General features: G+C 46.8%; 1 protein-coding gene across 1 annotated transcript in view; it reads right to left on the bottom strand.

The window, feature by feature from the left end:
* The window catches only part of LOC123760811 (uncharacterized), a 79179-nt gene that overhangs the window by 3096 nt on the left and 58453 nt on the right, over positions 1 to 17630 (bottom strand). Inside the window, exons 7-9 of the mRNA XM_069307265.1 lie at positions 9088 to 9203; positions 2143 to 2391; positions 715 to 934 (exon numbers count right to left, since the gene is read on the bottom strand). Of these exons, the coding sequence (XP_069163366.1) occupies positions 715 to 934; positions 2143 to 2391; positions 9088 to 9203 (585 nt within the window). The remainder of the gene's footprint in view (positions 1 to 714; positions 935 to 2142; positions 2392 to 9087; positions 9204 to 17630) is intronic.

The raw sequence follows: 17630 nt of genomic DNA, 5'->3' as shown, positions 1-17630 counted from the left end.
ATGATCGAGGAATTAATCAAATCTAGAAACTCATCATCACACTTCACAATCCAGGAACTCGTCACCACAATCCACGAACCCATCATCACAATTCACAATCCGCGTCCATCCGGCCAATAATCACCTTCACAACAATTCTTAATTTCACTCCCTACAAACTGACCAATAAGCAATTAATCCTGAACTTAGTCTAAGACCTAAGCAAACTCATAAGACAATACTGTGACACCCTACACCTATACACATCTGGCTCCTCTTTGCACATCATATGACTTGCAGGTGTGTATACCTAATCTCAGGCAAATCGACTCTTAAGTATAAAATAGAGTTCCAACTTCGCCAGCTCTATACCTAGTATGCTAATGCCTCTATGATTCGGACCTGAATTACAGAAAGACTGTCAGCTAAGGACTTACTTCAGAAATAAGAATTAACAGGACCGTGTATAGGGCTGATCGCTATTCAGGATTTATCACAGGAAGGCTGACTGGTACAGGACTCACCACATGAAGGCTGACTGGTACAGGACTCACCACAGGAAGGCTGACTGGCTCAAGACTCACCACAGGAAGGCTGACTGGTACAGGACTCACCACAGGAAGGCTGACTGGTACAGGACTCCCCACAGGAAGGCTAACTGGCACAAGACTCACCACCAGAAAGACTGACTGATACAGGACTCACCACAGGAAGGATGCCTGGTGTAGGACTCACCACATGAAGGATGCCTGGTGTAGGACTGGTACAATGCTCCTTGAGGCAATTCCAGAAGCGAATTTCTGGAAGCGTTGTGATGCTGGTGGGTCTTCCCCGGGGAGTTCCTCTGGGCGTGGCGGGCCCTACAGGTGACCACGCCCGCCACCACCACCGCCACTCCCACCACCACGCCCACCACCACCCCAGACACCACCACGCTCACCGGGGTTCCTCCAGGCTTCACCGGAGAGTCGTCCGTAAGGGGCGGAGGCTCCTCTCCGTGATTGTTTACTGTGTATAGACAAGACAAATATTATCTCTTAGGGGGCCCTCTCATTATTCATCTGTTTGGCTCTATCCTTTGTTTGTAAATAGTTTTTCTTCCAATCATGATCCTGTTTCCGTCTGTGAACGTCTGTCTAAATGTTTATATCCCTGTCGTTTGGATATCCTGTATTAATATGTATATTCACATATTATTCATATTCACATTCACATATATTCATATTATATATATATTCTGTAAGACATTTATAAATTATTATTCTCTAAGAAAAACAATCTATTAACAATAATATTTGTCTTCATCATTATAAATAAAATTTAAATTTAAAACAAGCATAGACAAGTATTGATAAAGTTATAAATTAGTAAATAATTGAACGTACAAATAAACTTATAAAAGGAGTTAAAACTCTTCCCCATAATACAACACGCTAAATACCATGGAAATAAAATGATCTCACACATACATACTTCCTATTTACCTAAATAAAGCCAAATCGTAAATATAACCAAATTATATTTGAATAAATAAATACAGCTCCAATGCGTGAGTAGGCTCCAGCAAGGGGGAAACTATAAAGTAAAAAATACACAAGTAAGCAATTATCCAAAGAAGGCGCCTACAAGCCGAAGACAGTACTATAGTCTGGTAGTACACTACCACTTTAATGAACTGGTAGCCAAGTGGAATTGGGTTACTGGAGATCAGTGAAACCAGGATGTGTGAACTACGGGCTCACCATAGCCCGTGCTACTTGGAACTTTTTGTTCCAAGTGGCGAATCTTAAACAACAAAGAGGGTTGTAGGTGACTGAATTAATCCGACAGCGAGGAAAGAGAACAGGTTTAACAAACCCTTAACCAATGCAAGCTCAACACACATACACACACACACACACACACACACACACACACACACACACACACACACACACACACACACACACACACACACACACACACACACACACACACACACACACACACACACTTACTAACACCAACACCACCACACACACACACACACTTACACACACCAACACCACCACACACACACACACTTACACACACCAACACCACCACCAGCACACCCACACTTACACACACCAACACCACCACCTGCACACCTACACTTACACACACCAACACCACCACCAGCACACCCACACTTACACACACCAACAGCACCACCACCACCACACACTCACAGTTGACGGAGACTCTCTCTGGGGCGACCTGCTCGGCCTTGGGGGTGTGGGTCTTCATGAGCAAGGTGGTGGGGTGGCCGCGAGCCTTGACGTGACTGGTGAACACTGCTAGCATGTAGTCTCTGCCTGGCGCCAGGGAGGTGATGTTGAACTTGGGCTCTGTGTTGTTGTGTTCTGCCACCACTGTCGACCCTTCCCGCACCTGCAACACCTGTGGTTAGTGGTCCCTGCCACATCTGTGGTTAGTGGTCCCTGCCACACTTGTGGTTAGTGGTCCCTGCCACACCTGTGGTTAGTGGTCCCTGCCACACCTGTGGTTAGTGGTCCCTGCCACACCTGTGGTTAGTGGTCCCTGCCACACCTGTGGTTAGTGGTCCCTGGCACTCCTGTGGTTAGTGGTCCCTGCCACACCTGTGGTTAGTGGTCCCTGCCACACCTGTGGTTAGTGGTCCCTGCCACACCTGTGGTTGGTGGTCCCTGCCACACCTGTGGTTAGTGGTCCCTAGCACTCCTGTGGTTAGTGGTCCCTGCCACACCTGTGGTTAGTGGTCTCTGCCACACCTGTGGTTAGTGGTCCCTGCCACACCTGTGGTTAGTGGTCCCTGGCACTCCTGTGGTTAGTGGTCCCTGGCGCACCTGTGGTTAGTGGTCCCTGGCGCACCTGTGGTTAGTGGTCCCTGGCGCACCTGTGGTTAGTGGTCCTTGCCACACCTGTGGTTAGTGGTCCCTGCCACATCTGTGGTTAGTGGTCCCTGTCACACCTGTGGTTAGTGGTCCCTGGCACACCTGTGGTTAGTGGTCCCTGGCGCACCTGTGGTTAGTGATCCCTGGCACACCTGTGGTTAGTGATCCCTGTCACACCTGTGGTTAGTGTTCCCTGCCACACCTGTGGTTAGTGATCCCTGGCACACCTGTGGTTAGTGGTCCCTGGCGCACCTGTGGTTAGTGGTCCCTGCCACACCTGTGGTTAGTGATCCCTGGCACACCTGTGGTTAGTGATCCCTTCCACACCTGTGGTTAGTGGTCCCTGCCACACCTGTGGTTAGTGATCCCTGCCACACCTGTGGTTAGTGATCCCTGCCACACCTGTGGTTAGTGGTCCCTGGCACACCTGTGGTTAGTGATCCCTGCCACACCTGTGGTTAGTGGTCCCTGCCACACCTGTGGTTAGTGGTCCCTGCCACACCTGTGGTTAGTGATCCCTGCCACACCTGTGGTTAGTGGTCTCTGGCACACCTGTGGTTAGTGATCCCTGCCACACCTGTGGTTAGTGGTCCCTGGCACACCTGTGGTTAGTGATCCCTGCCACACCTGTGGTTAGTGGTCCCTGCCACACCTGTGGTTAGTGGTCCCTGGCACACCTCTGGTTAGTGATCCCTGCCACACCTGTGGTTAGTGGTCCCTGGCACACCTGTGGTTAGTGATCCCTGCCACACCTGTGGTTAGTGGTCCCTGGCACACCTGTGGTTAGTGATCCCTTCCACACCTGTGGTTAGTGGTCCCTGCCACACCTGTGGTTAGTGATCCCTGCCACACCTGTGGTTAGTGATCCCTGCCACACCTGTGGTTAGTGGTCCCTGGCACACCTGTGGTTAGTGATCCCTGCCACACCTGTGGTTAGTGGTCCCTGCCACACCTGTGGTTAGTGGTCCCTGCCACACCTGTGGTTAGTGATCCCTGCCACACCTGTGGTTAGTGGTCCCTGGCACACCTGTGGTTAGTGATCCCTGCCACACCTGTGGTTAGTGGTCCCTGGCACACCTGTGGTTAGTGATCCCTGCCACACCTGTGGTTAGTGTTCCCTGCCACACCTGTAACGAGTGATCCCTGGCACTATGACACCTGGAGCGACCCGAAGGTCGAAAACGCATTTTAGCATTCTTTAATTTGTCAATGTGATTTTTTCCGCATATTTAAAGGAAAATATATGTTCTCGGTTGGTAGGGGGGGGGGATGGGTGAAGGGGGGGGGGAGGATGATATGGGGAGAGAATGGGAGAGTTGAGAGGGAAAATGAAGAGGAGGGGGGGTTAAGGGTGCCTTTACCTTATATATATATAAATATATATATATATATATATATATATATATATATATATATATATATATATATATATATATATATATATATATATATATATATATATATATATATATATATATATATGCGAACAAGCCTGAATGGTCCCCAGGACAATATGCAACTGAAAACTCACACCCCAGAAGTGACTCGAACCCATACTCCCAGGAGCCACGCAACTGGTATGTACAAGACGCCTTAATCCACTTGACCATCACGACCGGACATAATGAGGTGATAGCCGAGGCTATTTGAACCACCCCACCGCCGGCACTCGGATAGTAATCTTGGGCATAGCATTTTACCAAATCACCTCATTCTTTGGGGCACACGTGAGGAACACAAATGCGAACAAGCCTGAATGGTCCCCAGGACAATATGCAACTGAAAACTCACACCCCAGAAGTGACTCGAACCCATACTCCCAGGAGCCACGCAACTGGTATGTACAAGACGCCTTAATCCACTTGACCATCACGACCGGACATAATGAGGTGATAGCCGAGGCTATTTGAACCACCCCACCGCCGGCACTCGGATAGTAATCTTGGGCATAGCATTTTACCAAATCACCTCATTCTTTGGGGCACACGTGAGGAACACAAATGCGAACAAGCCTGAATGGTCCCCAGGACAATATGCAACTGAAAACTCACACCCCAGAAGTGACTCGAACCCATACTCCCAGGAGCCACGCAACTGGTATGTACAAGACGCCTTAATCCACTTGACCATCACGACCGGACATAATGAGGTGATAGCCGAGGCTATTTGAACCACCCCACCGCCGGCACTCGGATAGTAATCTTGGGCATAGCATTTTACCAAATCACCTCATTCTTTGGGGCACACGTGAGGAACACAAATGCGAACAAGCCTGAATGGTCCCCAGGACAATATGCAACTGAAAACTCACACCCCAGAAGTGACTCGAACCCATACTCCCAGGAGCCACGCAACTGGTATGTACAAGACGCCTTAATCCACTTGACCATCACGACCGGACATAATGAGGTGATAGCCGAGGCTATTTGAACCACCCCACCGCCGGCACTCGGATAGTAATCTTGGGCATAGCATTTTACCAAATCACCTCATTCTTTGGGGCACATGTGAGGAACACAAATGCGAACAAGCCTGAATGGTCCCCAGGACAATATGCAACTGAAAACTCACACCCCAGAAGTGACTCGAACCCATACTCCCAGGAGCCACGCAACTGGTATGTACAAGACGCCTTAATCCACTTGACCATCACGACCGGACATAATGAGGTGATAGCCGAGGCTATTTGAACCACCCCACCGCCGGCACTCGGATAGTAATCTTGGGCATAGCATTTTACCAAATCACCTCATTCTTTGGGGCACACGTGAGGAACACAAATGCGAACAAGCCTGAATGGTCCCCAGGACAATATGCAACTGAAAACTCACACCCCAGAAGTGACTCGAACCCATACTCCCAGGAGCCACGCAACTGGTATGTACAAGACGCCTTAATCCACTTGACCATCACGACCGGACATAATGAGGTGATAGCCGAGGCTATTTGAACCACCCCACCGCCGGCACTCGGATAGTAATCTTGGGCATAGCATTTTACCAAATCACCTCATTCTTTGGGGCACACGTGAGGAACACAAATGCGAACAAGCCTGAATGGTCCCCAGGACAATATGCAACTGAAAACTCACACCCCAGAAGTGACTCGAACCCATACTCCCAGGAGCCACGCAACTGGTATGTACAAGACGCCTTAATCCACTTGACCATCACGACCGGACATAATGAGGTGATAGCCGAGGCTATTTGAACCACCCCACCGCCGGCACTCGGATAGTAATCTTGGGCATAGCATTTTACCAAATCACCTCATTCTTTGGGGCACATGTGAGGAACACAAATGCGAACAAGCCTGAATGGTCCCCAGGACAATATGCAACTGAAAACTCACACCCCAGAAGTGACTCGAACCCATACTCCCAGGAGCCACGCAACTGGTATGTACAAGACGCCTTAATCCACTTGACCATCACGACCGGACATAATGAGGTGATAGCCGAGGCTATTTGAACCACCCCACCGCCGGCACTCGGATAGTAATCTTGGGCATAGCATTTTACCAAATCACCTCATTCTTTGGGGCACACGTGAGGAACACAAATGCGAACAAGCCTGAATGGTCCCCAGGACAATATGCAACTGAAAACTCACACCCCAGAAGTGACTCGAACCCATACTCCCAGGAGCCACGCAACTGGTATGTACAAGACGCCTTAATCCACTTGACCATCACGACCGGACATAATGAGGTGATAGCCGAGGCTATTTGAACCACCCCACCGCCGGCACTCGGATAGTAATCTTGGGCATAGCATTTTACCAAATCACCTCATTCTTTGGGGCACACGTGAGGAACACAAATGCGAACAAGCCTGAATGGTCCCCAGGACAATATGCAACTGAAAACTCACACCCCAGAAGTGACTCGAACCCATACTCCCAGGAGCTACGCAACTGGTATGTACAAGACGCCTTAATCCACTTGACCATCACGACCGGACATAATGAGGTGATAGCCGAGGCTATTTGAACCACCCCACCGCCGGCACTCGGATAGTAATCTTGGGCATAGCATTTTACCAAATCACCTCATTCTTTGGGGCACACGTGAGGAACACAAATGCGAACAAGCCTGAATGGTCCCCAGGACAATATGCAACTGAAAACTCACACCCCAGAAGTGACTCGAACCCATACTCCCAGGAGCCACGCAACTGGTATGTACAAGACGCCTTAATCCACTTGACCATCATGACCGGACATAATGAGGTGATAGCCGAGGCTATTTGAACCACCCCACCGCCGGCACTCGGATAGTAATCTTGGGCATAGCATTTTACCAAATCACCTCATTCTTTGGGGCACACGTGAGGAACACAAATGCGAACAAGCCTGAATGGTCCCCAGGACAATATGCAACTGAAAACTCACACCCCAGAAGTGACTCGAACCCATACTCCCAGGAGCCACGCAACTGGTATGTACAAGACGCCTTAATCCACTTGACCATCACGACCGGACATAATGAGGTGATAGCCGAGGCTATTTGAACCACCCCACCGCCGGCACTCGGATAGTAATCTTGGGCATAGCATTTTACCAAATCACCTCATTCTTTGGGGTGATTTGTTCCTCACGTGTGCCCCAAAGAATGGTGTCTGCGTATATACACACACACACACCCTCGTACGGAAGCATTACCTAGAGGTATGGGTCTCGAGGTTGATTTATCGGACATTTGTACCCACCTGTATTTCTTGTTAAATTGACCCTATCAATATAGGGTAAATTTACCTATAGGTTAAATTTATCGATAGTGGATAGTGGAGCGCTATCTGCTATTGCCCTTCCCGCCGCAGCCTGTAATGCGTGTGTGTGTGTGTGTGTGTGTGTGTGTGTGTGTGTGTGTGTGTGTGTGTGTGTGTGTGTGTGTGTGTGTGTGTACTCACCTAGTTGTACTCACCTAGTTGTTCTCACCTAGTTGTGTTTGCGGGGGTTGAGCTCTGGCTCTTTGGTCCCGCCTCTCAACCGTCAATCAACAGGTGTACAGATTCCTGAATTCCTGAAAAACACACACACACAGATTCCTTTGTGTGTGTGTGTGTGTGTGTGTGTGTGTGTGTGTGTGTGTGTGTGTGTGTGTGTGTGTGTGTGTGTATGTGTGTGTGTGTGTGTGTGTGTGTGTGGGGAGAGGGGTTAGTGGTGCGTGCAATACACGCTGTTAATGAGCTGTAGCGGCTGTAGAACCTGTGATTAGCTGTCTATTGTGTCTAGCATTTGTTATTCATGATCTCTGGGGTGTAATGAATGATGCGCCGGATAAATCCTCTTCATTCACCCTTGAGCGTTCATGCGTATGTACTCACCTAGTTGTGCTTGCGAGGGTTGAGCTTTGGCTCTTAGATCCCGCCTCTCAACAGTCAATCTACTGGTGTATAGATTCCTGAGCTCCAGGAATCATATAATGTGTGTGTGTGTGTGTTTACTATTTGTATCTGCAGAATCGAGCTATTAGCTCTTGGACCATGCCTTTCTAACCAATTTATTTTTCCTCTATTATGTCTACTACATATAATTCTAACATACAGTAATCCCCAGGAAGCAGCCCGTAGCAGCCGTCTAACTCCCAGGTACCTATTTACTGCTAGATGAACAGGTACATCAGGGTGAAGGAAACTCTGCCCATTTGTTTCCACCTCATACACACCAATACACATAGATGTGTATTGATAAAAACTTTAAAATATACTAAGTATGAAAAGCTGAATTTTGTAACATATTTTTATCTCAACCTTGTATCAATGCAATTAAATATAACCGAATGTATTTTCTAAATTTGTCATTAGTGAACAATTCCAGAAATCCGTCATATTTATTTCCTTTTTATCTTCATGTGTTCTTGAAAAAATAAAAAAATGTGTGTTGATGATTTAGTTATCATTCCCTGGTATGCCTACATGAGCATTAACACCCCTGATGTACACTCTCTTATATCTAGCTAACAGAAAGAAATAGTTACTCTTGATCTTTGTAGATTTACGAATGAGATAATTAGAATAATTATAAATCACAGAGTGGTTCAAGCCAGTTATTAATTAATCAAGTAGCTTGTAATACTGACATTACGATATCAAGGAAGTTGTATGATGGCTAATTTTAAGCCGTATAAATACAAAATAAATAACTAATAATCATATAGCACGAGAATAAATAACATTGATGCCAAATTGGATTAAACTAGACAACACAATTACCTCAATGTGATTGGTTTGTTTGAGTTGACCAGACGTGACCCCGGGAGAACAAGTGACCCCGGCTGAGTCCGTAGTGACGTCATGGTAGTGGCAGCCAATCAGCTCACTCGGCTCGTCTGCAAAGAGAGAAAATGATGATCGAGTTTCAGACACGATGCTTTTGGAGCTGTGAGGTCATTAGGTTAACAGAATTCCCAGGAGGAAGGGGGAACTATCAGGGGAAAGCGCCAAACCATTAGGACTAAATAGAACTGGGAAGGGGTCAGGATAAGGATTGTTGATGAGACGGGGGAGGGGAAGGAATGGTGCCCAATCACTTGTGGACGGTCGGGGATTGAACGGCGACCTGCATGAAGCGAGACTGTTGCTCTACCGTCCTGCCCAAGTGTGAGGATGGGTTGGTCCACTCGGTCCTGTGTATGTGTGTGAATCCAGGTCCCCAGCCTGTGTGTACAGATAACCAAACACCATTATCACCAAAAACATTAAACATTATTAACATTTCTTATCATCATTTCTTGGGGGCTTAACTGCACGTCAACCTTTACCCGTCAAGTTCCAAGGATGGTTGAGCTCCAGCTCCCAAGCCGCTCCACCTTTCCACCTCACTCGTTCAGTCCAGAGTGAAGGCTTTACCGAGGCCGTCGGTATCATAATTAATCTTAGCGACTGCCTTGATTGTCTTCACCACTAAAGATTACATTCGCTCTAAAAAAATCTACCACTTACGGGCTATTCATGCCCGTGCCACTACTTGGGTCGCTTAACCTTCATCAATCATGTGAATGTACCAATGATGAATGTTAGATTGTTAACATTCGTTTGTGCTTCAAATTACCTAAGGATATATATTCATCCGTAAGTATTTTTTTTCTAAGCATCCACAGCATTCTCAAATATGTATAACACCACCGAAATTTTCAACGGAATCCAGACCATAGTTATGGGCACTGTTTGTATGTTGTATACCCGTCACTGGGTATACAACAGGTATACCTGTTGTATACCCAACTACCCGCGGGTATCCATACACCTGGTAGTTGGGCATGTCCAAGACCAAGCAAATACACTGTTGTTGTAACAAAAAGTAAACATTACAAAATGTTGTGATAACAAGTTACTGAGACTGCTTGTAGCGCCCTTCACACGTCCAATAACCGCTGAGGGTGGCGGTATAATGGGGGTATGATGCAGCTCGTCCTCACATACAGAGATCCAAGCTCGTTAATCCAGCTGCCAAACCCCCTGTTTATGAATGAAAAGCGGTTTACACGACTCACAACTAATGACGTTCGAACACTTCCGGAACAAGTGCTTCACTGACGAATTCTGTTCGAACCACAACGCTGTAAATGCTTCACCCACGTACTACAAATACAAATAATCGCCAACAATACCCAAACACCTAACCTAACCTACGCCTAACAATACATAGAATTTACTTAATAATATTAATTTATATATGAAAACAAACCAATGTTTTAACACAGTTTGTAAAAATTATTGAAAACGTCTGCGGAGGGCCGCTGCTTTAAATAGCCAAGTGTGAGGACGGGTTGTCTGATGACCAAACTACACATCTTAAGATGTAGAAACGACGTCGTTTCGGTCCGTCTTGGATCATTATCAAGTCGTGTGTGATCTTATCGATTTGATCATCATATCTTCAGCCCCGTCACTAAGACTTACCGCCTGCATATGGAGGAATTGACGAAGAGGTGAATCTTATCGAATCACGAAACGTCTAAACTTTCCAAGTTTCGTGTATCCACCTCTTGTTCTCCACGCGTATCCTTCGTGTACGCGCGTGAAGCCAGGGATAACGAATGAGTCATTTAAGTCCGCCTGAAACGACTGTGTTAGACACAGGAAAGTGGTATAATCATTGCGTAACTGCTATGACTGGTTGAGTGCCTCCATCTCCCTTCCTGTTGCTGCACATTCCACAGAGCAACTGTTAATTTATTCAAGAGGACGGAAAATTCATAAGTGCATGATAAGTGCACTTATCACGCATGATAAGTGCACTTATCACGCATGATAAGTGCACTTATCACGCATGATAAGTGGTTTTAGATATTAGTATTCCAAAGTTATGAGGTATTATTTGCACAACGTGCTTTATCTGTCAATTTATCTATCTATATCTATCATGTATGCCACATTACCGTGGGTGTGATATTTCATGCATCATGGGCACTAGGAGCCTCGAACGCCCGTCCTCTGACGTGGGAGGCATAGCGCCTGTATGTTACATAGACATGAAGGAAATGTTACACCCACAGGTAGCGTGGTATACAGTTTACACGACTTAGGGCGTGGTATTTCTACTCTTCCTCTGCTTGAGTGGTAGCCACAGATATACGATATTCCCATCTGGGCAGCGGTTAGGTGTCCCTGGGTACCTTTCTCTGTTCATTAAACACAATAGAATTGCGACTATTATTAATTTTCTTTTGGATATTTCTAAGTCTAAGCGAATTTCTTCTTCCATCTGGAGTGTGAAGAAACACTAGATCACTTAATCATTCCATTTTTATTGTTCGACGTTTCGTCAGCTAAGTGACATCTTCAGGAGTACACTGTTGAACTGACAGCTATACTGAGGTTACAAGATTGATTGATTGATGAAGATTAAGCCACCCAAGAGGTGGCATGGGCATGAATAGCCCGTAAGTGGTAGTTTCTTTTTGGAGTGAATGTGATCTTTCATTGTGAAAGGATATACTGCGTGCTGTACTCGCATTTAAATAGTCAGTCCTTACTACGTGGCTGCTATTGCGGGGGAGGGTACTGCTTGACGGTATTTACGAGGGTCTCCAGCTGCTGGACACTTTTCATTACCAGAAGACTGGCAATGTTGATGGCATCAGGGTAGTTACTGCAAGATTCAGGGACTCCTAAAGCTCTTCTAAGGTCGTTGGTTGCTTCACATTCCAGGAGATAGTGAAGTAGTGGCTTTTCTGTGATTGTTTGGCAGAAGGCGCATTACCACTCTCTGGATTCGATAAATTCTCAGTTGCATCCGTAAATCTTACAAGGAGAGATGTAGACATTTATAAGTGTGGGTACACTACACTCTACGATTCACCTAACACCCTTAATCGTAGGGAGAAACGAAGCGTAGGGTGAGGTGACTGTTGTCTGACTTCGGCTTCTGGCTATCCGCTAGGTCTTACGTCTTCCCTCTGGGTCAATGGAGGACCATCGAACAGTTGTATGCTCGGAACCGAATTCATCTGGGTGTTGATTACTGGTGTCAGCTCCCGAGTGAGCACAGCCCCAAGTATACGAAGCTTCCTACAATCGTCAGTTTGTGTGATAACATGCCATACATACGGTATGATCACACGGTATGATCACAGGGTATGATCACACGGTATGATCACAGGGTATGATCACTGTGTAATCACACGCATTGACGATCGTAGAAGGGTCTCCTACGATGGTCTCTTGCCTCTCAACTGTCAATCAACATTCGTACAATGTGTGTGTGTGTACAAGGGCTTGTATGTATGTGTACAAGTGCCTGTGTGTATGTGTATGTGTATGTGTGTGTGTGTGTGTATGTGTGTGTGTGTGTGTGTGTGTGTGTGTGTGTGTGTGTGTGTGTGTGTGTGTGTGTGTGTGTTTGTGTGTGTGTGTGTGTGTGTGTGTGTGTGTGTGTGTGTGTGTGTGTGTGTGTGTGTGTGTGTGTGAGTGTGTGTGTGTAAGGATCTTTCTGTGTGTACAAGGGCCTGTGTGTGTGTGTGTGTGTGTGTGTGTGTGTGTGTGTGTGTGTGTGTGTGTGTGTGTGTGTGTGTGTGTGTGTACTCACCTAGTTGTACTCACCTAGTTGTGTCTGCAGGATCGAGCATTGACTCTTGGATCCCGCCTTTCGAGCATCGGTTGTTTACAGCAATGACTCCTGTCCTATTTCCCTATCATACCTGGTTTTAAAATTATGAATAGTATTTGCTTCCACAACCTGTTCCTGAAGTGCATTCCATTTCCCCACTACTCTCACGCTAAAAGAAAACTTCCTAACATCTCTGTGACTCATCTGAGTTTCAAGCTTCCATCCACGCCCTCTCGTTCTGTTACTATTCCGTGTGAACATTTCGTCTATGTCCACTCTGTCAATTCCTCTGAGTATCTTATACGTTCCTATCATGTCCCCCCTCTCCCTTCTTCTTTCTAGTGTCGTAAGGCACAGTTCCCTCAGGCGCTCTTCATACCCCATCCCTCGTAGCTCTGGGACGAGTCTCGTTGCAAACCTCTGAACCTTTTCCAGTTTCATTATATGCTTCTTCAGATGGGGACTCCATGATGAGGTGGCATACTCAAAGACTGGCCTCACGTAGGCAGTGTAAAGCGCCCTAAATGCCTCCTTACTTCGGTTTCTGAATGATGTTCTAACTTTTGCCAGTGTAGAGTACGCTGCTGTCGTTATCCTATTAATATGTGCCTCAGGAGATAGATTAGGTGTTACGTCCACCCCCAGGTCTCTTTCACGCGTCGTTACAGGTAGGCTGTTCCCCTTCATTGTGTACTGTCCCTTTGGTCTCCTATCTCCTAGTCCCATTTCCATAACTTTACATTTGCTCGTGTTGAATTCTAGTAGCCATTTCTCTGACCATCTCTGCAATCTGTTCAGGTCCTCTTGGAGGATCCTGCAATCCTCATCTGTCACAACTCTTCTCATCAACTTTGCATCATCCGCAAACATCGACATGTAGGACTCTACGCCTGTAAACATGTCGTTAACATATACAAGAAATAGAATTGGTCCCAGCACCGATCCTTGTGGTACTCCACTTGTTACTGTTCGCCAGTCCGACTTCTCGCCCCTTACCGTAACTCTTTGGCTCCTTCCTGTTAGGTAGTTCCTTATCCATTCTAGGACCTTTCCCCCCACCCCCGCCTGCCTCTCGAGCTTGAACAGCAGTCTCATGTGCGGTACTGTATCAAAGGCTTTTTGGCAGTCCAGAAATATGCAGTCTGCCCAACCATCTCTGTCCTGTCTTATCCTCGTTATTTTATCATAGAATTCCAGAAGGTTTGTTAGGCACGATTTCCCTGTCCAGAACCCATGTTGATGTTTGTTCACAAACCTAATGTTCTCCAGGTGTGCAACCAGTCGCAGCCTAATTATTCTTTCCAGTATTTTACAGGGGATGCTTGTCAGTGATACAGGTCTGTAGTTAAGTGCCTCCTCCCTATCTCCTTTTTTGAAGATCGGCACGACATTTGCCTTCTTCCAGCAACTGGGCAATTCTCCTGACATAAGTGACTCATTAAAGATCATTGCCAGAGGCACGCTGAGGGCCTGCGCTGCTTCTTTTAGTATCCACGGTGATACTTTGTCTGGTCCAACTGCTTTAGTTGCATCTAGAGTTGTCAACTGTTTCATTACCTCCTCTGCTGTCACCTCTATATCTGATAGTCTTTCATCTAGGGTAACCCCTGCCAACAATGGGAGCTGCTCAGGCTCGGTAGTGAACACTCCATGGAAACTGGCATTCAGTGCCTCGCAGATTTCCTTGTCACTTTCAGTATATGCCCCCTCTGTCTTCCTTAGTCTTGTCACTTGGTCGTTCACCGACATTTTTCTTCTTATATGACTGTGTAGTAACTTAGGTTGTTTTTTCGCTTTGATTGCAATATCGTTCTCATAGTCCCTTTCCGATGTTCGTCTTATGTTAATGTAATCGTTCCTAGCTCTGTTGTATCTGCTTCTGTTGTCCTCTGTTCTTTGTCTTCTGTACTTCCTCCACTCCCGTCTGCTGGCCATTTTTGCTTCCTGACACTGTCTATTAAACCATGGGTTGTTATATTCCTTCTTATTTTTTCCCTTTACCGTTGGTATAAATCTCTCTTCGGCCTCCTGGCATTTCTGTATGACTAGGTCCATCATATCTTGGACTGTTTTTCCTCTAATTTCTTCCTCCCACTGCACTTCACCCAGATAGTCCCTTATCCTCATATAGTCCCCTTTCCTGTAGTCAGCTCTCCTTTCCCAGATCTCTTGTCCCATGGTCATAAGTTTGAATTCCATCATGTAGTCAAAGACTAGGACACAATGGTCACTGGCCCCTAGAGGTATTTCATGCTCTAAATTCTCGATATCTTCTACGTTCTGGGTGAAAATCAGGTCTAATAGGCTCGGTGCATCTCCTCCTCTTTCCCTTGTGTCTTCCTTCACATGTTGTGTCAGGAAATTCCTGTCTATAACATCTACTAATTTTGCTCCCCACGTTTCGTCCCCTCCATGGGGATTCCTTGATTCCCAATTTATCTCTCCATGATTTAGGTCCCCCATGATCAGCAGCTTCGCTCTCATTCTGTGGGCTAGTGTTGCTGCCTTCTGCAGTTCATCTATACATGCTTTGTTGTTGTCATCATACTCCTGCCTGGGTCTTCTACTGTTTGGTGGGGGATTGTAGATTACCAGGATCACAATCTTCCTCCCATCTACTGTCAGAGTTCCATGTATGAAGCTTGTGCACTCATTGGTAACTCGATTTCCCAGGTCTTCAAACTTCCATTTCCGCTTTATTAGGAGTGCTACTCCCCCTCCCTGTCTCTGTGTCCTCTCTTTTCGTATCACCTGGTACCCTTCAGGAAAGATTGCATCTGAGATCATGTCATTAATTTTAGTTTCCACAATTGCAACTATGTCAGGATCTGCTTCACTCACTCTTTCTTTTATCTCTTCTGCTTTATTAGATACCCCATCAGCATTGGTGTACCAAACCTTGAGATTCTTCATGGAAACTCTTGTACCAGAGTTCTCCCTTTCTCTGGGGGTCTGGGGGGATCTGGGGGATGTCTGGGGGGTGACTGGGAGCAGAGGGGATCTGGGGGATCTGGGGGGTGTCTGGGGGATGACTGGGGGCGGGGAGGGTCCGGGGGATGTCCGGGGGGATCCGGGGGGTGTCTGGGGGGGTCCGGGGGGTGTATGGGGGATGAAAGAGTTCAGGAGGGGGGTGTTCAGAAAGAGTGCTTGGGGGGCTACTGGGGGCTGGGCTTCTAGGAAGGTAGGTAGGAGGGTCTGGGGTAGGGCCTGGGTAGGTAGGTCTGGAGTAGGAAGGGCATACTGGGTCTGAAGATTAGGGAGGGCATAGAGGGATTGGGAGATAGCGTAAGGTTGGGAGACAGATAGAGGTTGAGAGGTTGGGAGGGGGAAGGATAGAGGGGGTGGGGGGACCTCCCACCTCCCTCGCAAGGGTGGGGGGTCACATGGAAGGAGAGGGGATGAGGAGGGGTGAGGGCTGGGTAGGCTTTGGGTGTTGAGGGGATGAGGTCTGGGTGGGTTCTTGGGGTTGAGGGGATGAGGTCTGGATGGGTTTTGGGGGTTGAGGGGATGAGAGCTGGGTGGGTTTTGGGGGTTGAGGGGATGAGGGCTGGACGGGTTTTGGGGGCTGAGGTGATGAGGGGGTCCTTGGAATGTGGGATGAATTTGACTCCAGTGGGGTCAGAGGGGTCAAGGGATGTGCTGGGGAGATAAGCAGGGGCGGCTGATTTGGGGAAGGGGTGACCTGAGAAGCACGTGTGAGCTGGTTAGCATGGGGTGGTTTAGCACCCCATGCTAAACCAGTTTGTGTGTGTGTGTGTGTGTGTGTGTGTGTGTGTGTGTGAGTGTGTGTGTGTGTGTGTGTGTGTGTGTGTGTGTGTGTGTGTGTGTACGAGGACTTGTATGTATAAATACAAGGGTCTGCAAGTTTGTACACACTTGGTCTACAATTAGTGTACGAGGGGTATTTATGTCAGTATATAAGTTACTGTATGTGTATGTGTGCTATACATGTGTATGTGTATCATGTATCTCCATTGCTATTGGTGTTCAGAGCGAGTCAGTCTTCACCCGGGCAAAACTTAAGGCCAACTTTGTTAGACTTTCCAAGACGTGAACTGAAATGAAAGTTGGTGGTCGTATACGTACTGAAATCGAGACTGGACTAGAAAATTCAAAGGGACGGTGGACATGATGGGTGGTGAAAGGGAAGGAGCATGTGATGAATAGTGAATAAGAGAAAGTGAACAAGTTGAATAGTGAATAAGAGAAAGTGGACAAGTTGAATAGTGAATAAGAGAAAGTAGACAAGTTGAATCGGAAGAGAGAATTAACTCATACTGGGAGATTAATTTACAACTTAAAAGACCATTATTCGTGTTCCAAGTAGGATGCTTTCGGAATTGTGTATATTCGAAGTAGATAACAGTAGTAGGCCTAGCAATGATAACAAAAGTAGGCCTAGCAATGATAACAAAAGTAGGCCTAGCAATGATAACAGAAGTAGGCCTAGCAATGATAACAGCTGTAGGCCTAGCAGTGAGGACAGACGTAGTTTAAATGCTCTAGTGGGCCTCTTTGCAATCTATATTCATCCCTGAACTATCATGTCTCACTATTTAATTTCAACTCCTTCCACAACCCCTTATCACGGGTTATCTACCCCTACAACGTGATTATCTACCCCTTACATAATGCTTTATCTACAGCCTACATCATGGATTATCTGCTCTTCGAACACGGATTATGTATTCTACTGCTCGGAGTA

Source organism: Procambarus clarkii, chromosome 60 (genome assembly GCF_040958095.1).
Source record: "Procambarus clarkii isolate CNS0578487 chromosome 60, FALCON_Pclarkii_2.0, whole genome shotgun sequence".
In the NCBI taxonomy this organism is placed as follows: domain Eukaryota; kingdom Metazoa; phylum Arthropoda; class Malacostraca; order Decapoda; family Cambaridae; genus Procambarus; species Procambarus clarkii.
The sequence above is the reverse complement of the archived record's forward strand: the minus strand, read 5'-3'. Positions and strand labels throughout refer to the sequence as shown.